We start from the raw sequence: 27,514 nt of genomic DNA, 5'->3' as shown, positions 1-27,514 counted from the left end.
GCCAGAGAGTATGAGCCCCCAGGCTATTAGAGTCATCTTCTAAACAAATGTAAGCCAGATAACTAGTGATTTATCAATCACTTCTCCTCAGCATATTTGTAATTCAAAAGGGTTACCCAAAGAGAACAACACTTATCTGAAGGGTAAAGCTTGAAAATGAGGAACAATTTTAAACACAAGCAACAGCACCCAAGGGGAGGCTTTCAGGATGGGTGCCTCTTTTTTAAATTTTATTTATTTATTTGACAGAGAGAGAGAGCGAGAGCAGGAACACAAGCAGGGGAGTGGAAGAGGGAGAAACAGGCTTCCCGCCAAGCAGGGAGCCTGATGCGGGGCTTGATCCCAGGACCCTGGGATCATGACCTGAGCCGAAGGCAGACGCTTAACCACCCCGGCGCTCAGGGTGCCTATCTCTTCAATCACACTCTCAGATAAAGGGACTCCTGACCAGGCGATAGGCAGATGTCTCTCTTATTTCTTCTAGGTGCAAAATTATAATGGCCCACATTCACTAAATCCAACTGGTTGGGTTATTTGTTGTTAGTTTGTTTTGTTGAGACTACTGCGTGGGAAAACTCAACAACTCGGGGGCCTCCTGTCATTTTTTAGGACTGTAGACGGCAAGACATTCACTAGTTCCATTAAGGAGAAGACTGTGGGTCGAGCTCTCTACTCCCAGGCAAGAGCCAAAGGCAAGACTGCGGGGTTGGTGAGGTAAGGGCTGGGCCAGCGCAGATCATGGTCTCATCCGCTAGCTGCTCCCACTCAGTCCCAAAGCCCAAATCAGCCTCATTTGATAATCCTGCCATTTCCTCTTTAAAACTAAACACCTCAAGCAATGATCACAGTAAACTTGATATATATGTGTTTAAATAAGGGCTTACGTTGGGAATACATATTCCACTTGATGCAATCATAGGTTTCTTCTTCCTGAAGACTTTCAAGGATGTAAAGAATCTCTAGAATAAGCCTCCAATGCACGAATTATCAGTTTGGGTTTGAGCCCCTGCCCCACAACTGAGTAGCCAAGTGGTCTTGAGCTGGTTACTAATAATCTATCAGCCTCATTTGTTATCATCTGGAAAACAAGGTTGATGATACCCATCCTGCAGAGCTGCCATGTCAGAAATGATACGTGTCAAGGTCCTGGCGTGGAATAGGGATCAGTAACTGGTAGCTTCTTGCAGATAACACTCAGATCTCTAAGAAGCTCTGGAAGAAAAAGGTCAGGTAGGAGAGGAGACTAAACTATTGGTAGAATTAAAGCTACCCAGGAATTTCAGTGATCTGGATTGTACCTCCTGTCTGTTTTCATAAACACCTGAGCAGCCTGATTGCCCACAAAAACCTAGGTGCCCTCTGCATAGATGCGGGGTCTTGCTCTCCATCATGCATGTGCTGACTTACATCCCGGGGCGGGTGTTAAACCTTTAGGAGCAGGGCTCTTGATATGGAAAACTTCAAAACCGAAGTAAACATCCTCCCTGGAGCAAAGGTGCAGTTTGAACTTCACTACCAGGAAGTAAAGTGGAGGAAGCTGGGATCCTATGAACACAGGCTCCATCTGCAGCCGGGACGACTGGCCAAACACTTGGAGGTGAGTTGGAATTTGCAGGGCATGCAGGGACCGCATCCACTGATGGCTCCTAGCCCCGATTTATACTTTCCGGGGTCACCACTCTTTGTGGCATTGGATACATGCAAGTCAGCAAGACGGTGATGGATTTGGAGTCCACCAGGACTCCTCAGGGATTTCAATGAGGGCTCGGCTCCGTATTAGCTGTGTTAGTTTCCTAGGCTTGCTGCCACAAGTGATTACAGACTGGGTGGCTTAAAACAGTAGAAATTCATCTTCTCACAGTTTTGGAAGACCAAAGCCTGAAATCCAGGTGTTAGCAGGGCTTTACTGCTGAAAGCTTGGGGGAGAATCTGCTCCTTGCTTCTCCTCGTGTCTGGCAACTGCTGGTACTCCTTAACCCGTGGTCTCATAGCTACAGCACTCCAATCTCGACCTTGGTGGTCACACCATGTTCTCCTCCATGTGTCTCAAATCACCCTCTGCCTTCTTCTTATATGAAAACGTCACTGGACTTAGGGTCCACTGACATGATGATCTCATCTCAAGATCCTTACCTTTTAACTTCATCTATGAGGATACTTTTTCCAAGTGAGGTATCATTCAGTGTCCAGGGATTTCATGTAGACATGTCTTCGGGGGTACGGGTAGTGGGGGAGAGCGCCGTTCAACCCTTACACTAGCCTTCTCTGACATGGGACACATTCTCCTGATGGTCCCTTTTTTCATCTGAGGAAAGGGTGCTAGAACATATTTTCCATATAATTTATGGAAATAGGTGGCAAATAATAGGAACTCAGTGAATGCTAGCTGTCTTCCTTTACGACCCCATGGCCCTACTGATACGAACTCACCTTTACTATCATCTTCACCTGTTGCCCTAAGAACTGAGACACTCTTTGGGGGCTTGAATCTTTGTGACATCACATGAACATTTTGTGTCAAAGGCAGAGCAGAGCCAGAAGCAGCCCGGGAGAGTATATGATCCAGTCTGCCTCTCCATTTGACTGATAGGAAGGTGGGGTCCACAGGCAGAGATGACTCCAAGGGATAAATGGATCATGATGAAATTTTTATTCCAATTTGAAAAGGTGCATATCTGACCAATGGAACCCACCTTCTTCCCATGACCACTGTGTGGCATCAACTTGCTCCCAGGGGATATGCCACTGAGTTCTTTTCAGTGTCCCTGCTGGCACATCTGGGGCCTTGGTGAAAATTAAGAAAAGATGCCCTTCGTCCTGGCAAATGCAGCCCCATGTCAGGGCAAATGACTTGGCCATTGGGTTATGGGCAGGATCTCAGCACCCTCTTGAAGCCCTGGCTGGAGGCTCTGCACAACTCAACACGTGACCCTGGCTATTTTTCTAGGAGTGATGATGAATGTGTGCCATTCTCTTGCTCAATTCTATGAATCCCACGGTAAATAGATGTGATTGGCATCTTGCCTACAATGATGCAAGTGCTCAGGTTGTTAATAATATTAATAGCAACTGAGTTAGTGCTATGAGAATACTTCTGTAATATTTTGGATAAGATACTTACATTATATGTCATTGATTCCTCCCCACAAGTTATAAAGTAAATCTCATTAACCCTGATTTAGAGAGATATATAAATAACTTGCCTAAGGAAACAGCTAAGAAACAATTAAGATTTGAAACTATGTTCTATGCTATTAATCCAAGAATTTGAGTTTGAGTCCATGAAGATAATGATTCTTAACACACATACTATGTAGCACATAAATCTTTCTTATATTTCTGAAATTTTTGTTCATCCTTAAATTTTCCATGCTCTTAGGAATTCCTTGTCTTTAAAATAAGACAGATGGAGCTTAATTTATTAGCAAGAGTGTTAGACAAAGTGGCAAGTTTCCCAAATTCTGGTCCAGAATTAACACTCACAGCCCTGGGCTCTGGGCGAACCCATTTCCTGGCCTTCAGTGTCTCATCTGTGTTAGGCAAACGTGATAACCACTACACTACGGAAACCTAACTAGTGTCTCATCTGTGAAAGAAGTTTGGACCAGGTGATTCTTAAGGTACTTTCCAGCCGTAACCATCTATGAAATGTATTCATTTCTAAAGAGGTTTGATCTTATCCAGAGATAAGTTAAGGCAAAATCATAAAATTAGACCTTCTCCTTGTGTTTATTCCAGAAAAGCTTTCTAATCACCATCAGAAGGGCCACCTAACTGGAAATACGTTTCCCTCACAGGAATCACAGAGAACACATCTCTTTTTAACTCCCACCCCTACCTTCCGGATATATCAAATCTTGGAAAAAGATCTTATTTCAACTCCCATAGCTGGTTCCTTCCAGAAATGCCAATAAATATCTTGGGTGACAGGTTGGGACCTGTCAATGAACCAGTGATGGGATCGTAGGTACACACCCCCAAAGCACAGTTTCCTACTAGATTTGGGGGCCATGTCTGCATCAAATTGAGCACAGGACTACTAATAGCTTCTGTGACACTCGGGAAAAGACCCCTCTGCCATTTTTATGCTCTTATGGAGAGACTGAACTTTGTCCTGAGTAGTCTACACTTATTTATAGGTAGAACCTTATGGAAGAGAGAAAGCAGTGGACCCAGTTTTCTGCAACTCCCTGACTTTTCTCCCTTTCCTCCAGGAACTGCTCAATCAACTACTCAAAATGTCTGGGTCAAACTGTCCTGGGATGTCTGATCCACCTGATTCTATGTAGATTTAGTTCTTACCAACATGGAGAGCCTGGAGCTAATGGGAATCTTGGAGGCAAATTAAACTCACATCTTATGTTGGAATTTGTAATAACCAAGAAAGAAAATGTTGGCTCTGCTTAGACAAGTGTCCATGACTTTTTGAAAGAAGATTAAAAAAAAAATCAGGCCACCTGGGTGGCTCAGTCAGTTAAGCGTCCGACTCTTGATCTCAGCTCAGGACTTGATCTCAGGGTTGTGAGTTCAAGCCCTGTGCTGGGTTCCATGCTGGACATGGAGCCTACTTTAAAAAAGTAAAAATTAGATAAAAATTTGGCATGATTCCAAAGGCAGGGACTTCCAAAAGAGAGCGAGCTCATCACTGTTATAAATGATCCTAAATGAGTAAGAGGCAGTAAGGAAACCAATGTGCATAGGGCTCCATCTGATGGCCTCACATTTAAGTGGGTGTATGCAAAAGCTGGGAAATCTCATGAAAAACAAATAGGATATTGTGGCCTGGGACTAATGAATAGTGTGGCCAAGTCAACTGAAAAGATGGAGCACAAGCTATTAGAAGTCAAGAAGCAGTGTAAAATGTATTAGGAGTTTGGGTCCTGGGTTTGAAGCCTGGCTCAGCCACTTCCAAGCTGGGTAATTCTGAGTCTGTTTTTTCATCCATAAAATAAGCAATAACAAATAAAATAGATAGTAAGAATATCGGTAAGAGTTAAATGGGTTCATACATGTGAAGTGCTTAGCAGAGCACTTAGAGTCTATAGAGAGAAATGAAAGCCGTGGTTATGGTTTTTCCAAGGATCATCCAAAGGGAGTTCCTTCTGCTTCGCTCTGTTCAAAGCACGTAGACAGAAAAGGAATGAAAGGGCCCTGGCTCTTTGTTGACAGATCCACAGACTAAGGGCAGAATCATTTCGCAATGGCTTTCCTTCCTTTGTTTCCTTTGACAACATGAATACTCTTATAAACAACAACAATAAAAATAGACTAGGATAGAGATGGGGAATGAAACCCAGAGGAATGAAGCAAGAGGAGGGGAGCATTGAGTTGCCCAAAGGGTCTTCAGCCCCTGTGGCCAGGTGAATCAGATCCACGGCAGTTAAGGAACGTGCAGAAGTGATCATGGACCCACACTGGGTCACTTCTGGGAAAGCCTGAAGATGAGAAAAACAGCAGAGGATGTAGTCATGGTACTTTTTGCTCAAAAAAAAAAAAAAAAAAAACCTTAAAAGATACCTTGATGCTTTGAGTAATTTTCTTTCTCAACTCTAGGTAGACGTATGGGTTATTGAACCTCAGGGAATCAAATTTCTCCATGTTCCTGACACATTTGATGGCCATTTTGATGGTGTTCCTGTCATATCTAAAGGACAGCAGAAGGTATCATAAGTATTGCTTGTTGTAAAGAGTCTTATTTTAAGTGGCCACAAGCTCATGGGTTCTTTGCCCCTCCTGTGCTCTGGGGAACAGAAAAGTGGTCAGGTAGTGAAGTCTGTGGAGGAACAGAGATCCCTGAGCAAAATCTATTGTTTCATTACATTTTGACCAGTGACTGTCCCTTTTGGGGCCCCATTTCCCTCAAGTCATGTGCTTGACTGTAGCTAAAAGACAGCTTTCACATAATCACATAAATCACGTGGTAGATTTTCATTAGTCACAGCAAGAGATGCTCAGCTTAATTCTCTTCGCTTCATGACCAATAATAACCAACAGTGGAGGAGTCAAACTCCTCTAAGAACCTTTCACAGACTTTCTCGAGCTGGTCGCCATCTCTCTGTTGGGGGAAGGGAGGAATTCTTTGAGTATCTTAAGAAGTCCTAAAACCTGGGCAGCAGCACCACAGGCTGGCAGATGCCCTGTCACATGCCCGGCCACTGTCCCTTACATTGGGAATGCGACTTCTGATGCTGCCTGGGTGGGGGCTGGCCATCAAGCCATGGGCAATACTCTTCACCTGTGTGCACAGGAAGCTGTCAGCCCCCCATCTTGGGAGGGAGAGGCGCAGAGACTGGGCTCTGATGTCACTGTTCTTTCCAGGCACATGTGTCCTTCAAGCCCTCTGTGGTACAGCAAAGAAAATGCTCCAACTGCTCTGAGACTGCAGTAGACGGAGAGCTGGTGGTGATGTATGATGTGAACAGAGAAGAGAAAGCTGGAGAACTCGAGGTGAGTAAAACCAGTCTCCAAGAGGACTGCCATGCTGAGGCCAAACAAAGGTGTCTTTTGGAACAAGCCCCCCCTGGCTTCTGGGTGGCTCCTAGCTGCCAAGGCAAGCGTCCAGTTTCAGAGAAGGGATAGAATCCTATTTCCCTAAGTGTTACTAAGCATCATCTTTTCATGTCAAGAAAACCACAAAGAGCATCATTGAGTTTCATGTTCTTGTCTCAGAAGGATACTTCTAGGCCTTATATGAAGTACAATAGGAAAATCACAAAATGGGAGTTTTGGATAACCTACGAAGGCCCTTTGCAATTAAACTATCAAAGAAAGTAGAGAGATTATGGGGATGGGTGGACGGAACAACCAAGAGAACGATCTGGGCTAGTGGTGATTTCCAGGGCCAATGTTCACTGTGAGATTTCTTCAATTTCTTTTCCCCCTTTGTCGTGTCTTAGGTGTATGTCTGTATTTCCCTTGTGCTAAGGTAAAGCCCTTAGAGGGTATCTGGAAGTCTGTGCTTCTCTCCAGGACGGGGAGGTAGAGAAGTGTCCACAGCTACACATTTCCAGCTAGGCATTGTACTGTCCTGGTAGAAGCGACCAAGGGCAGTGGAAAGAGAACTAGGGGAGCCAGGCGTTAGAGCCTAGAGCAGAAGACAAAGACGGAGATCCCAAATCCAGTTGGAGCGAACTTCTAGTAACTTCGAGAACAATCTAAACTCTCTAGAGTGCTGATAAAGGTCCTTCATGATCTGTCCTGCTGACTCTCCACTCTAATTCCTTGAATTCTTGAATTCAATAGCCCTCGTGGTGCTGAACCACTTACAGAGCCCCTAGTGTGCCATATTTTCTCACCCTTGTGTGGAACTCTCCTCCCCACTCCTACCTGCACCCCCCAAGCCTGCCCAAGTCCCAAACTCATGCTCAAGTCCAGTGCAGATTCCATTTCCATGGGAAAGACTCCCCCATCTGAGTCAGATACGTGTCCACTGGGCGTTCTCAGAGTCCTTTATTTTCCTGATCACAGCATGTAACACTCTGCTACAACTGTCTCTTTACTTGTCTGGATTCTGGGTTGGCCTGTGAGCCCGGTAAGGGCAGAGATCCTGCCCCATTGGCTGTTGGCTAGCAGGGTGCCTGGAAGGCAGGCTGTCCATGAAGACTGGGTGGATGGAGGGGAGCAAAGTGAAATGCCCTGGGGAATGAAACTACCCAGAAGTCTTGGACCTTCCCAGCAGAGGAGTGGGGGAGAGCAGGAAGGAGGAGGGAGAGACATGGATGGACACCGAGCCTCCCCTTTATGACCAGCATTCCTCCTGTTCCCTGTGGCTTGCCTCTTCTCTCTTAGTCCCTAGGGCCCTGCCTTCCTACATGCTAAACATTGTGTTCTGTTCTCCAGGTATTTAATGGATATTTTGTCCACTTTTTTGCACCTGAAAACCTGGACCCAATTCCCAAAAACATCCTCTTTGTCATTGATGTTAGCGGCTCAATGTGGGGAATAAAAATGAAACAAGTAAGTACCTCCTTGTTGGTAAGGGTGCTCAGGGCTCCCTGCTTTCTTTGATTCCCTCCCAACATGGCAGACATTCAATGCACCTTCCCCCCAGGCCTCATCTTGGTCACCTGGGGCTGCTCTGACAAAGTACCACAGATCTGCTGGCTTATGACCAAGAGGTTTTCTGGATGAATGACAGCTTGAGTTGGTACTTGCAAGATGATAGGATGAATTCTTGGTCTTCCTCCTTTCTTCTTGGGCTGAGAGTTAATGTAATGAGACCCTTCTTCATTCTTTTTTGAAATAGACAGTGGAAGCAATGAAGACCATATTGGATGACCTAAGAGATGAAGACCAATTCTCTGTGGTTGACTTCAACCACAATGTTAGAACCTGGAGAAATGATTTAGTCTCAGCTACTAAAACACAGATTGCAGATGCCAAGAAGTATATTGAGAAAATCCAGCCTAGTGGAGGTGAGTGACTTTACCCTAGAGCCCAGTGAGAAACATTCATAGGGTTCAAATCTTCATTCACTTAGCAAGTATCACTCCCTACCACAGTGGTCTTTGCCCAGCTTGCAATGGCCTGCCTTAAGTAATGCATGCATTATTCCATGATGAATACTAATTTCTTGTGAAAGTACGAGGCATAACCCATCTCACACAAGTCTGTGACCATCCCAATCTTTCTCAGAAAAGGATATCAGCAAGTGACACTAGCCTTCTTATGACTCTCAGCATAAAATGCAACTGTCCCCAGACCAATGTCCCAGCATGTCAGCAAGGCTGATTTAGGGACCTTCTATTGGGTGTTTAACAAAATGACAGATGGGTGTTTTGAAAGGATGAATTCATCTTTAAGGGAATAGTTTACTACAAAGTGAGTATTTTACTCCCCTGGGGAATCTTGGCCAGCCTGGGAGAAATTTGTGTCACTTGGAAAACAATCGAAGGATTTGGGTACTGAATAAAATGACGTATGAGTGATCACCAGACGGACGAACCTGAACCCAGGATGTGATGGTTTTTGTGCAAAGAGACAGTACATAACGGAACAGCACATAATGTTACTTTAACAGGCACAAATATCAACGAAGCCCTTCTGCGCGCCATCTTTATTTTGAATGAAGCCAATAATTTGGGAATGCTGGACCCTGAATCAGTCTCTCTGATCATTTTGGTTTCTGACGGCGACCCAACAGTAGGCAAGTAGCACTTCAATCTTCTAGTGACAAATATTTAACTCTTGCTTCAAATGGGAAATCTGATGGCATTTGCAAGTTTCTAAACCACTGTAGCCCCATGCTTTCTAACAGGAGACTTCTTTTGACCCTGGAGCACTCATTCCCTTGAAACCCAGTCCCAGACATTTCTTGGTGATGCTCTTGAAAGCGCCCATTTGGCCTCCACAACGTGGGGAAATTTGAGTATGAACTGTAATAATATGCTATTACATTTATTCTCTCAACTTAAGGTATGTGAGGTGGCGTACGGGAGTGGGTGGGATGAGTGTGTCCGTCCCCAGTCTCCAGAACACTTCTGGAGTCTGCATCCTTCTCCATCCTATTCCATCCTTCTCCACATTCCCCCAGTCACTCACGGCAACTGGAGAAATGACTTCTTTCTGATATATCCTGTACATTATGCATTCTTCGCCACAAAATGGCCCAACTTCTCCTGGCTTCTATCATGTGCTGTTATTTTTATCTGCTTCATCTGTGTCTTTCTACTGGCAAATACAAAAGTGCATGCTAGATTGTGTTGCAGTCTGCCATGCAGATAAGGACCTGTGCCAGACGCAGCTCGATGGAAGGAAGACCAGTGGACCAATCATGACAGTGGCCACTAGAGTTTTAGACGAAAAGCAACCATTTGTCATTATGGTTTTGTGGTAGATTCAGTGGTAGAGATTGAATTCTACCTCTCAGATCAGCTTACTTTTTAAATTCCATTTCAGGGGCACCTGCCTGGCTCACTTGGTGGAGCATGTGACTCTTGATCTCGGGGTTGTGAGTTTGAGCCCCACACTGGTGTAGAGATTACTTTAAAAAAATAAAATCTTGAAAAAAATAAAAATAGAAAACTCAATTTGAGAATAAACTCATAAAGAGGAAAAGGAAACATAGTAGAAAATTAAGTCTGCTTCTTATTTCTGTCCCTTAACCATCCAGTTCCTGTCCCCAGAGGCAATCTTTGGTTAGCAATTTCTTGTGTATCTTTCCAGATATATTCTGTGCATATGTGTATACTCCATATACATCTATACACACTTATATGTGAATATATATACACACTCATACATACACACATGCTTATATGCAAATACATCCTACATATACCAATTTTTACAGTTTTCCCCCTTAAAAATGTATCTTTGAGATCATTCAATATAAATACATACAGTTACGTTGCTCTTTTTAATAACTGCATAGTTGCATAGTATCCCACAGTTTGAATGTATCATCATTTAACCAACCTCCCTTACTGCTGTGCATTTGTTTTCAATCTGTTGCTACTCCCAATAATGTTGCTATGTATGATTGCCCATACGTCATTTCCATTTGTGTGAGTGCAGCTTAAGAAAAACCCCTAGAAGTTGAGTCTCTGGGTCAAAGGGGAAGTGCAGGGGCACCTGGGTGGCTCAGTCGGTTAAGTGTCTGCCTTAGGCTCAGGTCATGATCCCGGGGTCCTGGGATCGAGCCCTACATTGGGCTCTCGGCTCCGCGGGAAGCCTGCTTCTCCCTCTCCCACCCCCCCGCTTGTGTTCCCTCTCTCGCTGTGTCTCTCTCTGTCAAATAAATAAATAGAATCTTAAAAAAAATTTTTTTTAAAAAGGGGAAGTGCATTTTTAATTCGACAAATTTTGCTAAACTGCCCTCCGTGGATTTTCCAAAAACATTATAACATTGCCCCTCATTCTCTTCCTCTCTGTCGTCATCAACTTTAGGTGAACTGAAATTGTCAAAAATTCAGAAAAACGTGAAGCAGAACATCCGAGACAATATCTCCTTGTTCAGCTTGGGGATAGGATTTGACGTTGATTATGATTTTTTGAAGAGACTATCCAATGAAAACCGTGGAATTGCTCAAAGGATTTATGGAAACCAGGACACATCCTCCCAGCTCAAAGTAACACTTTTTTTCTGTTCTTTCTTCCTCCTTCATTCAAAGTCATTCAACTAGCCAAATTTAAGTCACAATTGTCATCATTTCAGCTATGTTCGGCCGTGACAACCAGAAAGTGTTCGATTGCTCTCTCACCCCACCCTGCATGGGTATCTGCTCTGCATTGACAGTGAGATTTAAGGCAGGAGGGGGATGGGCACACACTCCCTACTCCCTGAGCAAGTCCTCCCACGCATCATCAAAGCTTCTGGGCTCTCCAGTCCCACTAAACAACTGGTCCTTCTTAACATCGCAGCCATTGTTTCCCCTTCAAAGTGCATTGGCACCTTGGTATCAGCTTTTTATAATGCAACACAGATCAAACGATAGCCTGTAAATGTACTTGAGCAGGGAGCCTGACGCGGGGCTCCATCCAGGACCCTGGAATCACGACCTGAGCCGAAGGCAGACGCTTAACTGACTGGCACCCCCAAGGGTAATATTCTTAACAATTTTTTAGTTTCTCCATTTCTCAGTTCATCTGATAATTGTGAGAATTTTCCCTGTCTCATAGCTTTCCACAGAGATCCTGTGAAAATAAATTAAGAGATACCAGCTAACCATTTGAGGAATCTCAGCAAAAAGCGCTTTAGGGGCACCTGGGTAGCTCAGTTGGTTAAGCGTCCGACTCTTGATTTCAGCTCAGGTCATGATCTCAGGGTCGTGAGACCCAGCCCTGAGTCGGGCTCTGTGCTGGGCGTGGGTCCTGCTTAAGATGCTCTCTCTCTCCTTCTGCCCCTCCTCCCTTTTAAAAAAGTGTGTTAGACTGATGAAGTAGTATGAAAATAATGATTTCTCTGTTTTTTATGAATTGTAGAAATTCTACAACCAGGTCTCTACTCCATTGCTCCGGAATGTTCAGTTCAACTATCCCCACTTATCAGTATCGGATGTCACTCAAAACAGTTTCCACAACTATTTTGGAGGCTCAGAGATTGTGGTGGCAGGAAAATATAACCCTGATAAATTGGAGCAGTTACAGAGCATCATCACTGCCACTTCGGTACTTCTACTTATCTCCTTATTTCTCAAAAGACTAACTGGTCCCCTCGATACAGTCCATCTTGTATATTAACAGGTTAATATTTTGCATTCCAAGAATCTTGCATGTGGAATAAAAGTGATAAAGTGGAAGGGAAGGCATGAGAATATCTCTGCCATGGTCCCCAAACCATTCTGTAAATCCTTCCCTTCTGATCCCAAAGCCAATCCCAAACCTTGCATGTGTGCACTTACTTCCTCTTTTGTATTCTTTTGAATTATTTTGCGCTTCCCTTGAAGTTACATAGCTCCCTGATTCACTCACAGTAGGTAGGAAAAATGCGGATTGATTAACTATAGTTCTGCTCCCCCGATGTCTTTCAACTGAATCTTCCATCATCCAGGCTAACACGGAGTTAGTCTTAGAAACTCTGGCCGAAATGGACGACTTGGAGGATTTTCTATCAAAAGACAAGCATGCAGATCCTGATTTCACCAGGAAATTGTGGGCCTATCTGACAATCAACCAACTTCTAGCTGAGCGGTAAGAAGAGAAGAGTATACATAACAGGGATTTGCAAAAGTAAGAGGTTTGCCTTGAATATTTTGAAAGTAATACACAAGAAGGATTTGGAACCAAGAAAAGCGGCAAATTAACTTGGGATTTGGATTGTCAATTTCCACTGGTTCCAAGCACTTTAAGTAAAGCTGAGTTCACAATTTTCTTTTTTATCGAGGTATAACATACACAAAGTGGGTGAAGTGCATGAATTTTAAGCGTACAGTTTAATGAATCCTTAGATGTGTCACCCATGTAATCACCACCCGGATCGTTATAGAACACTTCTGTCCTCTCTGAAGGGTCCTTTGTTCTCCTTCCCACAGAACACCCCCCCACACACACACCTGTGGTAGAAATCATGGTCACCATCAATTAGTTTTCTGTGACTATCCCTGCCCCTTTACTGAAGCATGCTGGGTGCATTCACAGCAAAATTACAGATACACAGCACTTTGCTGAAGTTCAATACTGATTTTTCAGGAACAATCCCTGGAAAACAGATCAGTGGTTGCCAGGGGCTGAGGGGCAGGATGACCGGGCGGAGCACAGGGGATCTTTAGGGCAGTGAAAGTGTCTGTACGATAGTACAATCGTGAATACATGTCATCACACGGTTGTTAAAGCCCACAGAATGTGCACAGCCAAGAACAAACCCTAATGTAAACCATGGACTTTGGTGATGAGTAAATGTCTGCTTAGGTTCAGAGGTTGTAACAAATACACCACTCTGGTGGGGGGTTGTTGATAATGGGGGAGGCTGTGGTGTGTGGGCACAGGGAGTATCTGGGAAATCTGTCCTTTCTCCTCAATTTTACTGTGAACCGAAAACTGATCTGAAAAATAAAGTCTATTTTTTTTTAAAAAAAAAAGTCCTGTAGGACTGCATGGCTAAATAAAATCCTGGCTTCATGGAGCCAGTTAGCCTTCTTTTATCTGGAGTCCCCAGGGTCCCGGCTGAGCCCAGAGGTGGTGGGGTGTGGGACGTAAGCACAGTAATGTTCTTGAATGCCTCTGTTTCCCAAATATAGAAGCCTGGCACCTACAGCTGCTGCCAAAAGGAAAATTACAAAAACTATCCTGCAGATGTCTCTGGAACATCACATAGTGACCCCACTCACCGCGATGGTGATTGAGAACGAGGCCGGGGATGAGCGCATGCTGGCCGACTCTCCCCCTCAAGATCATTCCTGTTGCTCAGGTCAGTGCTTCCATCTGCTGGACAAATAGGACGGGTCAGCTTTCTTAGCCTGCACTGGGGTCCTCCAACCTCGGCTCCTCTCCCCCTGTAGCCCACCTCTTGCTCCCAGCCCTGGGTCCCCGTGTGTCCGAGTTCTTCCTGTCAATTTACTTTGGGGTAGTTTATTGTTATGGTCTTAGAACTTTTGCTCACTTAGCTCCCAAAGGAATTTTGAAGACCTACGTACCCCGGCACGCATTGTTTAAATCAGCATTTAACCATTTTTCACCACACTTAAATAGTTGCAGCGAATTTAATTTGGGGCGTATTGTAAACATTGAATTTTTTTTTAAGATTTCTTATTTAATTATTTGTCAGAGAGAGAGAGAGAAAGCACAGGCTTAGGGAGCAGCAAACAGAGAGAGAAGCAAGCAGAGGGAGAAGCAGGCTCCCCACTGAGCAGGGAGCCCGATGCAGGACTCGATCCCAGGACCCTGGGATCCTGACCTGAGCCAGAGGCAGACGCCTAACTGACTGAGCCACCCAGGTGCCCCAGTAGTGAATGTTTAAAATAAACCTGTTACATCACTGTTTTAAGTGTATTCAACGACATGGAATACCTAACTTGGTACTCTCCATCATCCATTAAAAAAATACATAAACAAATTCTATTATTAGAAATTTTATATGGTTCCTTTTTCTAGTTGAACTGGTATTTCCATTACTGGCAGAATTATGTCTCAGTGTAATACACTGCTATGTGGGAAAGACTTTTACTGATCATCCTGCTCCTATGCAAGAAAAATGTTTACAAATTTAAATTTTTTTCAATTTCTTGTGACCATTAGATTCTGAGTGTTCAAATTTTTTTTCTAGATTGAGTTTTATTAAAATTACTACAAGTAGGCAATTGGTCAAAATAATATACATGGATTATAAATTTGATATCCCAAAGTAAAATTTTATTGAAAATCATCTCTTAATGAGAAAAAAATGTGGCTGTTTTTTCGAGTACCTATGGGTAAGTGTTATTTATTAATAGATGGAAAGAGATCAGATTCAGTGTCATTTCTTCTTTAAAAAAATTTTAGGGGTGCCTGGCTGGCTCAGTCGGTGGAGTGTGTGACTCTTGATCTTGGGGTTGTGAGTTCGAGCCCCAAGTTGGATATAGAGATTCCTTAAAAATAAATCTTAAAAAAAATGTTTTTATAGGCCTAAGTCCGGATAAATCTTGTTGACATAGGTTAAGTAGATAGGAATGGAATGAATTTGGTCACAGCAACTGTCACTCACTTACAGCTTCTTCAAAGTTATATGCCAAACTCACATAGGATCTAGTATGCTAGATATAAAAAAATTATTTTTAATGATCTAGCGCATGACAGCTCAGGTCCCACTTCAACTCTGTTTAAAGCAAAGAACTGGAAACTGACTTGCAAACGGATTTGTGTCCCTTGCAACGGATTGGAGTCATTCCAGTTTTCGGCACTACACCAATTTTCCCGGGGGGGTTTTAGTGAGAGAGCATGCCTTCCACTTCTCAACTGGGAGAAAGGAGTTTTCTTGGGAAAAGTACACGTGGAAGCTGAGAACCTTGAAATTGCCACAAAGCCACCCATGATTTCTGTGTCCTGGGGAGAAGTCCTAAGCTGTGCTCAGGGGCACGTGTGCCAAGTTTAGAAGACGTTGGCTTATCACCTTCTTCCTGCCCTCCCTTTCTTAGGAACTAGTCCTATTGAAACACAGTCTTAAGAATGGCCTGCACACCCTGGAGGGATCACTTTCCACATTTTTCATTTTGTCCGAGTGAGATACCAGGTAACCGCAGCAGTCTAGGGTTCAAGGAGCTCTTACTTCTGACATCCCAGTTACAAGAGCCTGGGGCCCCACAGCTAAATTTCTCTGGGCAGAAACTCGCCCTAGATAAACTGGCATTTATAAGTGATTTTGTATCAGCTAGGTAAGACGCCTAGGTGAACTGCCATTTGTTTTCTCTAAGACAGGAAGGCTGCCTGTATATCAGAAAGCAAAATGAACTTGCTATAACCAGCAGGGGAAATGAGCTGGCTGAGAAACTGAATTGTTTAGATTGTTGTTTGGTGAGGCAATAGGAAGGGACCCAGGCCGAGGCAGCTGTAATCCAGGACCTCTCCAGGGGCTGGCCTGGACATCATCTCCCGGGCCTGGGCTGAAGACGTGGGGCCCTTCTCCAGCCTCTGTGGGGCAGAGCCCACAGTCCGGGGCCCAGACTCTGCAGAGAGCCCTCGAGCAGGCCCCACAGTGGAAAAACAGGAAAAGCGGGAACAGAGAAAGTTCTGGAATAAAAGTAATGGGAGAAAACCATAGCTGAGAACCTCTAGGTTCTGCGTAACACAGATACTTGAAGTTGTAAGAAATTTCCATGGGAACTAATGGCTCCGGGTTTCTCTATACAGGCGCCCTGTATTATGGAAACAAGGTTGTTCTGAGTTCAGTCCCATCTTGGGTCAACCCTTCCCCAACACCGAAGATCCCAATGCCCGTACTGGGAGCCCAAGTGCTGGAGGCAACTCCTCCCCCACATGTGATGAGAGGTAAGAGACCTTTACCACCGCTTTCACATCCTGGCTTCCTGGATCGCAATCCCGTGGAGCATTTATTTATATACATTTAAAAGTTGTCCTGGTAAAATAAATAAATAAATACATAAATAAATAAATAAAATTAAAAAGTCCTGGTAAACCAGGTGACTTCTACAGGCATGGTTGACCTCCACTGAGAGAGGAGAGTTTCGTGTATGAATCAGCTTGGGCCAGACACCAGACAGTACTTCATTAGTTCCTGATGTAGTGTTCTATGATTCATCGTTTGCACACAACACCCAGTGCTCCTTGCAGTACATTCCCTCCTTAATACCCATCACCGGGCTAACCCATCTCCCTACCCCCTTTCCCTCTGAAACCTTCAGTTTGTTTCCCGGAGTCCATAGTCTCTCATGGTTCGTCTCCCCCTCCGATTTCCCCCCCTTCATTTTTCCCTTCCTTCTCCTAATGTCCTCCATGCTATTCCTTATGTTCCACAAATAAGTGAAACCATATGATAATTGACGTTCTCTGCTTGACTTATTTCACGTAGCATAATCCCCTCCAGCTCCATCCAGGTCAATGCAAATGGTGGGTATTCATCCTTTCTGATGGCTGAGTAATATTCCATCGTATATATGGACCCCATCTTCTTTATGCATTCATCTGTTGAAGGGCATCTTGGCTCTTTCCATAGTTTGGCTATTGTGGACATTTCTGCTATAAACATTGGGGTGCATGTGCCCCTTCTTTTCACTACATCTGTATCTTTGGGGTAAATACCCAGTAGTGTAATTGCTGGGTCATAGGGTAGCTCTATTTTCAATTTTTTGAGGAACCTCCATACTGTCTTCCAGAGTGGCTGCACCAGCTTGCGGTTCCCACCAACAGGGTTCTCCTTTCTCCACATCCTCACCAACATTTGTTGTTTCCTGCCTTGTTAATTTTTGCCATTCTAACTGGTGTGAGGTGGTATCTCATTGAGGTTTTGATTTGGATTTCCCTGATGACAAGTGATTTTGAACATTTTTTCATGTGTCTGGTAGCCATTTGTATGTCTTTGGAGAAGTGTTTGTTCATGTCTTCTGCCTGTTTTTTGACTTGATTATTTGTTTTTTGGGTGTTGAGTTTGAGAAGTTCTTTCTAGATCTTGGATATCAGCCCTTTATCTGAAATTTCAATAGCAGAGTAGCTCCTGATGTTCCTAGAAGCTTGCAGCTTTTCTAGGCTGCCTGGAACACAGAATCTTCTAGCAAGAACATTTCTGACTGTCAGAACTGATTTCTCAAGACTGTACACCCACCACTTACAGAGCACCAAATTGGCAGGAGAAAACATAGTGAGGACTTCGATTCAATTTTTAGAGCAAGTGCAACTCACCCCTATGGCTTGTCTCTAAAAGTATTCTTTGTGGGCCAAAAGTGATTTGCTTTTTCGCTCTTTCATCTGCGGCAATGCTTTATCCGGAGGTCCCTCCCCTGTCCTACCTGGCACGTCCGAGGACAGAGCTTTATGAGGGGCTCTGCACTGAGCTTCCGGCCAGCAGGGGTAATTTAACTTTACAACACTGCACACGTGGGGAGGGCATCCACAGGTCAGGTTACAGTGCTGGCAAAATTGCCATCTTTCCTGTGCTGAGTGGCTCTCAGAGCAAGAGACAAGGGCAAGGACAGGTGCGTGAGCCCCTCACACTGTGGCTTTGCAAGATGAAGCTTCTGTAGAAACGTGCAGAGATAAAGCTAACCTCATTTTTTATATTCTTTCCAGTAAGAATGCGGTGCTTCCTCTGAGTGTACATAGTCGGCTGTACGATGCAGTTAAAGGGACAAGGTCTTGAGAGTCAGACAGTACCGGGGTCAGACTCTGCCCCTGTGACAGTGGGCCAGACTCTGGGACCTCTCTAGGTCTCAGTGAGCCCACCAGTAAAATGGAGATGGTGATAAATTGCAGGGTGGTTATAACCTTAGTTCCTTGTGGAAGCTCATAAACACCAGGTCCTCAGGAATCTATGAAGTTAGTCATGGAAGCCCTCAATCTACCTTCAACCTGATCTAAATGTAAGGCTACACAGACTCACCTAAACATGACGTTTCTGCTGCCTAGAGTGATACCAGTTCAGTAGTTGATTCGTGGTTACCTACCAGCAGGTCTGATTAGTGGGATTTTGGTTAATTAAAATGGCAAAATCAATGATGATCTCTAATAAAAGCTATGTCCTTCAAAAAAATATTTCAAAACACCTTATTTGTGTAAAGGAAGAGGCTATCATCACAAAATGAATTTTTTTAATGGAAAAAGAGATGAGAACCTTTGTTCTGTGTTTTAATGATGCCCTCTAGTGCCCAGCTCAACACAAAATCAATTCACCAAGTATTTATTGACCTCACCACAAGAGTTTGGTAATGTGAGGGGTGCAAAGAAGTACCAGATTGTATTCCTGTTCTGCATTCGCTTATCTTCCATTTCATGTTCCAAAACACACACATGAACGTAAACGAGCGTATCAGAGTAGGTGGGAGAATGGGCTTGTCATTGGACAGCTTGGCTTTGCTCATAGCTCTGCCACGCACTAACTCTGTAATGTGACCTCGGGCAGGTGACCTGTCCTCTGCGAGGATACGAAGAGAATTAGTTGAGTTAATGTTTGCATGGGACTTTGTGACAACATCTAGAAGACAATAGCCTCTCAATGAGTGGAAGCCTGGTCTTTCATTTTAATCTGGAAAAGACGATCACTACGGTTCTTACAGCTCAGACCTTCCTGTCTCCGGGGCCTTGAGGGACTCAGGCAGGAAGCCTGGCAGATCTGAATTGTTCCTCTACGCTAAGTTACCTGACATTGTGGATTCTACCACTGGTCTCTGGAATCTTCTGTCCCCCGTCTGTCCTGTTTCCCATTCAATGTAACATCTCTTGCCTGGGTTACTGCTGCGTTAGCTGCTAACTGATCTTCCCACGTCCACTTCCCAATACTTAATTTATACTGTGACAAGTAATTTCCCTAAAGTCAAATCATGTCCCATTTTTTTCTCAAAAACTACAAATAGCTCCCCAACTTAAAGCTTCATTCTTAGGTGTGGTGCTCCACCCATCTCCACAACCCCCATTTTTGGTCTTTTTCTACATTCTTCAAGAACCCATCCCCTAGTTACACTGAGGTACTTTGCCAACAAATCACCCACTTTTATACCTCCATGCTGTGTATTCAGATTAAAATCTGTTTCTTCTGTGTCTTTTGCCTCTCCTAGCTTCAAGGTTTTGTGTGAACTCCTTCACCAGTCCTTTCTCAACTGGCCAGGCGGGGCTGGTCACCCTTCATCTTTACCCTCAGAGCATTGCACTTGTGCTATTTTTGTGTCATTTATTTTATTCTCTCTTCCCTCAGTGGGTGTGTCTGTCTCAATGAAGAAAAACTGTGAAGGAAAAAAATTATTCCTGATATTCGTTAGAGCACGCAAGGTCAGGAAGACCTTATTCAAGGGGGGCCATTACAATGGGTATGGGGACCCCCTCAATGGGGTCTTGCAGTTGGGTGGAGAAGATTGGACTCAGCTCCAAATACAGCATGGCAAAGTTGAAGTTTATAGACAAGGACAGGGTGAGGCAGTGGGTGCAAAATCACTCAGAGGAAACATCAGGATTAAGGGGGATTCTGGCCAAACCGACCTAACAGGATTCTTGCTGAAGGCAGTCAGGCGATCAGATGTCACCTGGAGGGCGGTGGGGAGTGAGGAACCCAGTTAGATATCAAGGGTGCTCAGTATGGCAGGTGGGGATTCTAGCTAAGCCAGCCTACTAGGATTCTTGCTAAAATTGGAAAATGCAGAGACAAACATGTAAGTCCAAAAGTTGAGGCCTTGTTGAAAAGGTCGGGGGAGCCTAAGTGGAGTTTGGTCAAGGAGAGAATCTTGGTCACTCCTTCATTAAATTGTGACTTTCTTGAAGGTCTTATAAATAAGACCATGACTTATTTGTAGCTATACCAAACATTGCCTAATTCAGTGCTTTGGACATAGTTGGGTTTTTTTCTCACCAACTATTTGTTGAATGATTAAACAAACAAACAAACAAGAAAGATCAGTCAGAATAAGGTTATCTAGTAGCAAAGGAGTTCTTTCTTGAGAGAAGCTTGATGCTTCATTGCTCTTGGAATTGATTAATATCTGTATGCCAACAAATAATATTATGTCTCCTTTATTTTTATGTTTTGTGTATAGCTACTTAAAAAAACACACATCTTTTTCTCTATCTATACAACACTCATGGTATGTATATACACACATATAGTATATATATGTATACCTGATGTGTATGTGTGCTTTTCTTATTCTTTGTGTCTTTCTTTTTTTTAATATTTTATTTATTTATTTGACAGAGAGAGAGAGAGAGCAAGGTGGGGGGGACACAAGCAGGGGGAGTGGGAGAGGGAGAAGCAGGCTTCCAGCTGAGCAGGGAGCCCAATGTGGGGCTCGATCCTAGGACCCTGGGATCATGACCTGAGCCGAAGGCAGACGCTTAACGACTGAGCCACCCAGGCACCCCTTTTGTGTCTTTCTTATTCATTTTTTTATCTCTAGCCTAGATCATATGTGATAGTTTCAGAATAAGTATACACTATATTTGTAAAATAATAAAACTCTGACAGAAGCTCCATGGGGAAGGGACAATGGGTCTGCACCACTGGGTCCCCAACGCCTAGAACAGAACCTAGCATCTAGTAGAAGCACCATAAATACTTGTTCTTGTTAAGTTAAAGATGTTCAGGAATAAAGTACTGTTCAATGTCACCTTCCTTTCTATGATTTTGTTTGATTTCATTTTCTTTGTGTATTTTCCAGTTGAAAATGACCCACATTTCATCATTTACCTACCAAAAAATGAAAAGAATATTTGTTTCAATATTGACTCAGAACCTGGAAAGATTTTCAACCTTGTTTCTGATCCAGAATCAGGTAAAATAAAAAGATGCTATATTTGAAATAGGCAATTAGATCATTGTCATGTTTCACTGTCACTACTTGGAATTTCTTTCTTTCCCACCATAAAAGAAGTCCTGTACTTTTCAAACTCTGATAATTAGTGAGAAATGAATTATAAATATATTCCTAAGGGAATTAGAATAGCTAAGAAACTGTATGAACTAGCAGATCTTGCTGTGATATAAATCATTTAAAGTACAATAAGACATAGTAACAAAGTGAAAGTTGCTTAGGACAAAAATGTAAGTCCTGAAGCAAAAAATGATAATTTTCCCATATTGTCAAGTTTTGTAAATTTGAATAATGGTGCCCGCATGTGCAAAAAAATGGCACACAGAGAGAAAAAAGCGTGTTTTCTCCTCCAGGGATTTTGGTCAATGGGCAGCTCATTGGTGCTAAGAAACCCAAGAATGGAAAACTCAGCACCTATTTTGGAACACTGGGATTTTATTTACAAAGCGAAGACATGAAAATAGAGATCAGCACCAAGACCATCACTCTGAGTCGGGGCTCTCGGGTGTCTGTCCTTTCCTGGTCTGACACAGCTCATGTCATTAATCAGAGGCGAGTACTGTCACGTCCAGATGCGGGTCTGTCATCCACACATGACTACACAAATCGATCCAGAAATCCGTGATCGAAACGCAGAATTTACAGTCATCATTTTAAATGTGAAGAAGTCGAGGTTCAGAGAGATTGTTGTTGCCTACTCAGCCCTCTGCCCCCCGCCCCCCGGCAGCTGAGTCCATGTCTTTTGGCCACTGTGTGTCTCAGCACCAGCCTGCGGCCTGGCATGTAGTGAGGACTCGATAAAGACGTGCCAGATAAGTGAATGAATCCATCAAAAATCCCCAGCCAACTCCATGTCGGAGTGTGCCCGGAAACACTATGATTGTGTCTTATGAGTCATATTTTCCCATGATTACCTGTTCATTGCTTTTATACAAACATATAAACTGACAGAATTCCGGAGCCAGGAGCAAAAACAACATTCTGTAATGAAAAGTGCTGTAGAGGGAGTAGAATACTCGTGGGATTGTCCAGGGCGGGATGGCGAGCTCAAGTTCATGGTGGGAGGAATGACTTCCTAAAAACAGTGTGTTCTAGAAACACTGACTCCATTTTGCCTTTTGCCCCAGGGTGCTTGTCTCTGTGAAGAAGGAGCAAACTGTGACTATCACCCTGGATAAAGACATGTCCTTCTCTGTTTTACTCCATCGCGTTTGGAAGAAGCATCCAATCAATGTAGACTTTTTGGGGATCTACATTCCCCCCACAAATAAGTTTTCACCTAAAGCACATGGACTAATAGGTACGGTGTTTATCACCCATCTGGCAAGTGAGTCTTGGTCTTGAGCAACTTTGGAGGTTAGAACTTGGACAGTGATGGGTCTGGACTCAAAGGACAGGTTGGGGCTATGCTCTGTGCCTGGGTCTTGATTTATACAGGGGACTGAGGACACACAGGGGGCAATGCCATTGACAGAACCATTTATTGTCACTCAGGTTCCCCTAGAAACAAAGAGGCATGGCCCACAATGCAGGGCCACGGAAGAAGGCCAGGTTTTGGTCAGGACCCGAAGCAACAGGTTTAGGCCAGAGCCTCTCCTGAGTTTCTGTGGGAAGACAAAGCAGAGCAGGGTAGTTCCGGGTTGGCTAGCTTGAATCATTTCGGCAGGCTTTGGGCTCTTGGGTGGTCTCTAGTTACCTGGCCCCTGGCCCTGGAATGCTTCCGGGTCACACAGGCCAGGTAGAGGAGGTCTGGCCCTGGGATGGTTTGCATGCAGATCATAGCATGCTCCTGAGTCCTCCGCTGTCTTTCAGAACTGGCTGGCCCTGGGAGGGGCAGTCTCTCCCCAGCCAGTCAGGGTTTTTGATGTCAGCTCATAATATACAGAAGATAACAAACATGATTCATGCAACCCGACAGAGCAGGGCAGGGGGACTCGGTGTTGCTCTAGCCAAGACCATTTGCCGTTGCAGGTGAGGTTTTCCTAGAACCAGGATTTCATCCTCACAAACTGGGCAAAAGGTTAGAGAAGCGATATACACTTTCAATTTTATGTGGAAGATGTTTTTTTTCTAACTGAAGAGAGGTGAACTGGTTTTGGAAGTCTGTGATAACAAGCAGGATATCTAGGTCCACTTTCCCTACTACTTTTTAAGGAATGGTTCCAGTTTAAGCATGTGGCATCACAAACCTTGTCCCTGCGATTTAAGCCATGTGGCAGGTGCTCACCCCGTCATCAGGGCCGGCGTTCCGATCCACTTCTTGTCCAGTAGGTCAGCCTCATATGTGAGATGACTGTGGCTCGAGCAGCCCAGCTTTGCTCTTGGGAAGGACCCATCCCTTCCATCGCTCTGCCCTTCTCCTCTCAATATGTCTTTCTACCCCAGAAATTCTGGGGAGGGGGTGGACAGAAATGCAGCTTGGGCCAAATGAGATGAGACTGGTTTTTTATTTACCCTTGGGTTCTGTGTAAATCAGCGACTGGACTTTGTCTCACTAGGCCAGTTCATGCATGAGCCAAAGATCCGTATCTTCAATGAACGACCGGGAAAGGTCCCCAAGAAGCCAGAGGCGAGCATGGAAGTGAAGGGATACACGCTGACTGTCACCAGGTAGGCCTTGGAGGCATACAACAGTAACGGAGAGCACGCCTCCCGGGATTAAACTCACACAGTATCATAGAAGCAAGAAAAGCTCTTGCAAGCGTTACCTATGTCAGACTGAACGGTTCATCAGGAAGAGACACATACACAACGTTTGCATAAGGACGGCACAGGTGGGCCAGGCTAAATGCAAATAAGGACTAGCTAGACAAACAGGTACCATAAAAGGCCGAGGACAATTAAGCTGTTGGTCTCACCGTCAAGCATTACTAGCCCTATGGACACAAGCTGGATTACTGAAAAAGCTGATCAAAGGAGGAAATCATAAAAGTACCTGTGTACTAGGGCGCCTGGGTGGCTCAGTCAGTTGAGCGTCCGACTTTTGGTTTCCGCTCAGGTCATGATCTCAGAGTTGTGGGACCGAGCCCTGAGTCAGGCTCCTCACTCAGCATGGAGTCTGCTTGAGATTCTCTCTCTCTCCCCCACCCCTCCCCCCACTCGCTCTCTCTCAAAATACATCTTTTAAAAAAAATACCTGTGAACCACAGTGCTAGAGAATGAATGGATATGTTTACCTAAGACTGGAGCCTTCTTCTTCTTCTTGAGCATGAATCTACCCAATGCATTTTAGTGTAGCTTTTCTCATGCAAACCCTATCCATATGCTTCGTTTTGAAGTGAGAATTCCATATCGCAAAGCATTCTGAGTGTAATATTCTTATCAGTCTTTTCAATTTCTCCCAGTCCTCGACAGTAGTCTCCCCTGTGCTATCTGATAGCATCTTAAAGCAGGTGAGTTTTTTTTTTTTTTGCCTTTTAAGAGTTTTTACAAAGCAATCAACTTTGCTTTATAAGAAATGACTTTTTTTTTAAAGATTTTATTCATGTATTTGACAGAAAGACACAGCGAGAGAGGGAACACAAGCAGGGGGAGTGGGAGAGGGAGAAGCAGGCCCCCCGCTGAGCAGGGAGCCCGATGTGAGGCTCGATCCCAGGACCCTGGGATCATGACCTGAGCCGAAGGCAAACGCTTAACGACTGAGCCACCCAGGCGCCCCAGAAATGACTTTCTTTGCATACAAATGTCATTGGCTTCTATGTAAGTAAGCGATAAAATTGCAGTCATAATTAAGCCATACATACCACCACACGTAGCTTTGTGTTTTACACAAAGTACAACGATGAACTCTTGGGGTGTCTGTTTCTCCCTCTCCCTCTGCCTGCCACTCCCCCTGCTTGTGCTTTCTCTCTCTCTGTCAAATAAATAAATAAGTCAAAATCTTTAAAAAGCAAAAGAGAACAAAAGATGAGCTCTTCGTGAGTATACCACTCACCTGGTTCTGGAGCACTGGAGACCAGTGAGTTACCAATGGGCATCAGGGTGTGTGTTTGATAAAGCAACGGTGAGCACAGGTAATCACAGTAAGAACAGTTATCTGGGGTTGGTGAACGCACATCTGCTATCCTCTAATGACAAAAGTAACTGTTAGGCCTCAAGTTCATCTACCGCAAGCACCTAGTGACGCATAACTGAAATTGAGCTGACCTGGGGCCGTGCACTATTGTATATATTCTAAAGCTCACTAGTGACAATAGGCCCTATGACTTTTTAAATCATTGGCTTCTTTGTCCTTTAAGTAAAAGGCATGAATTTCTCAGAAACAGCCGGCATCGCCCTTACATAGCACTCTCACCCGCCCAGGGAGGTGGGGGGCATCTTGGATTCATCCTGCAGGTGACATGTGAGGTTAGCCCACAGCACTCCAGTGTTGGGTTCCCGCCTTCTCTCCAACTGAAAGTTAATTTGCACTCCTCACCGGAAAAGTCTCTATTGGTCAATCTCCAAAGGGTTATTTGAATTATCTAAGGATACACTGCTTATTCCCTGTCCTTCCAACACCAAGCCCCAGATAATGATGTTCCATACGACTTGGAGAGTGCGGATGTGTGGGGGCGAGCAGATATGGCCCTAGAAGGAACATGCTACAAAGAACAGCAAGGGACGGAGCGTGTCTCCTTTCCAGATATGCAGAAGGGCCAAGCCTTGGACTGTGTCCTAACTATATGCACCATTTTCCTTGCAGAGGTCTGCAGAAAGACTACCGAACAGATAGAGTGTTTGGAACGGAGGTCTCCTGTTGGTTTGTGCACAACAGTGGAAAAGGTTTCATCGATGGGCATTACAAGGATTACTTCGTGCCTCAGCTTTATAGCTTTCTCAAAAGGCCTTAAAGATTGATGGCTTTGGAAATTATCTGTAGGTACAGTTTTTCCCTGCAGTCATTCTTTGGTCTGAATAATTAAAACACTAACCAGATATCATGGTGGTTTTTAAAACCTGTTAATACATCTGAAGAAAAATAAACACTTTGCAAAGAAGAGTTAGGATTTTGTTGAGTCTTCCGATGTTAAGAGGTGTTCATCAAGGTCATGCAAAGGAGAGCTGCTTTGGCGAGTCAGACTGGCTTCCGGACAGAGCCCTACATTTGGCATTTACTATGATGATTTCATTATTCTCAAGTGTCAGGTCTTCAACCTTGCAGGCTGAGTACATTTTTACGTTGTCAGGTACATGGGATGTTCATTTCTGAGAAGGTGATTTGGCGAACATCGAGTAAGAACAGGGAAGTTCCTTGATCTTAACTGTTCTGTGGCTATAAATACTAAAGCCCTGTCACCAGCTGTTGGGATAGACTTGCCAAGGTACCTGTGATGGCCCAATACGGTTAGCAAGGATTCCCTCCACAGCGTTGGCCTTACAAGTCCTTTTTAGTCCATGAAGCCTGTGTAAGTAGGTGCTCCAGAGAAAGAGAAACACATATATGTGTGTGTGTATATTTAAATACACACACAGGGAGAGAGAGAGCTTTATTACAACAATTTGTTCCCGTTGTTACAAATGCTGGTAGTTTCCAACCTGCAGGGTGGGCTGACCGATGATGGTGCAGGAGAACCAGGGAAAGCCGATGCTTTTGTTTGAAGGCCATTAGGCAGGAAGAATCAGTGTTGCAGATGAAATCCACAGGCAGTCAGCGAGAGCATTCCCACTCACTGGGGGGAGGGTCATCCTCTCTGTTCCACACAGGCCTTCAACTGATTGGATGAGGCCCACTTCAGGAAGGCCATCTGTTCTACTCAGTCTATGATTTAAATGTAAATGTCATCCAAAAACACCTTCATAGAAACCACCAAAAGCATGTTTGACTAACTCTGTGGGTACCCCATGGCCCAGCCAAGTTGACACATAAAATACACCGTCACAAGGCCTTAGTTCACCAACCTCTCTCTGTTCTCAAAGCCATTCTCCAAATAAGATATGATACAAATGGGAGGGGTCTGCTTATTAAATTACAATCTCTCCTAACAGGTCTGCCTCCCGTTATCCCAAGGTCACCTCAGAGATGGTGTTGCTCCCAAATTCTTCACATATTTAAAATCGCTCCGGACATTACCTGACATGGCTGTTGATGTTACTATGAATCTGTAGACAATCACAGTTCCAGATTCTCTGGAAGCCACACGTTTCACAGCGATTTA

The 27,514-nt window shown here is 44.2% G+C and overlaps 1 protein-coding gene across 1 annotated transcript in view; it reads left to right on the top strand.

The window, feature by feature from the left end:
* ITIH2 (inter-alpha-trypsin inhibitor heavy chain 2) overlaps nucleotides 1-26,332 on the top strand; it is a 33,765-nt gene extending 7,433 nt beyond the window's left edge. Inside the window, exons 5-21 of the mRNA XM_035021687.1 lie at nucleotides 610-714; nucleotides 1,435-1,597; nucleotides 5,554-5,661; nucleotides 6,319-6,447; nucleotides 7,840-7,956; nucleotides 8,246-8,414; nucleotides 9,020-9,145; nucleotides 10,888-11,069; nucleotides 11,923-12,108; nucleotides 12,491-12,630; nucleotides 13,677-13,846; nucleotides 16,261-16,398; nucleotides 21,225-21,338; nucleotides 21,731-21,929; nucleotides 22,505-22,677; nucleotides 23,876-23,987; nucleotides 26,062-26,332. Coding sequence (XP_034877578.1) covers nucleotides 610-714; nucleotides 1,435-1,597; nucleotides 5,554-5,661; nucleotides 6,319-6,447; nucleotides 7,840-7,956; nucleotides 8,246-8,414; nucleotides 9,020-9,145; nucleotides 10,888-11,069; nucleotides 11,923-12,108; nucleotides 12,491-12,630; nucleotides 13,677-13,846; nucleotides 16,261-16,398; nucleotides 21,225-21,338; nucleotides 21,731-21,929; nucleotides 22,505-22,677; nucleotides 23,876-23,987; nucleotides 26,062-26,209 — 2,479 coding nt within the window. The 3' untranslated portion in view covers nucleotides 26,210-26,332. The remainder of the gene's footprint in view (nucleotides 1-609; nucleotides 715-1,434; nucleotides 1,598-5,553; nucleotides 5,662-6,318; nucleotides 6,448-7,839; nucleotides 7,957-8,245; nucleotides 8,415-9,019; nucleotides 9,146-10,887; nucleotides 11,070-11,922; nucleotides 12,109-12,490; nucleotides 12,631-13,676; nucleotides 13,847-16,260; nucleotides 16,399-21,224; nucleotides 21,339-21,730; nucleotides 21,930-22,504; nucleotides 22,678-23,875; nucleotides 23,988-26,061) is intronic.
* The last annotated feature ends 1,182 nt before the right edge of the window (nucleotides 26,333-27,514 follow it).

This window comes from Mirounga leonina, unplaced genomic scaffold (genome assembly GCF_011800145.1).
Source record: "Mirounga leonina isolate KUSES-001 unplaced genomic scaffold, KU_Mleo_1.0 Mir_175, whole genome shotgun sequence".
In the NCBI taxonomy this organism is placed as follows: domain Eukaryota; kingdom Metazoa; phylum Chordata; class Mammalia; order Carnivora; family Phocidae; genus Mirounga; species Mirounga leonina.
Note: the sequence above shows the minus strand (reverse complement) of the source record. Positions and strands in the feature narration are given on the sequence as shown.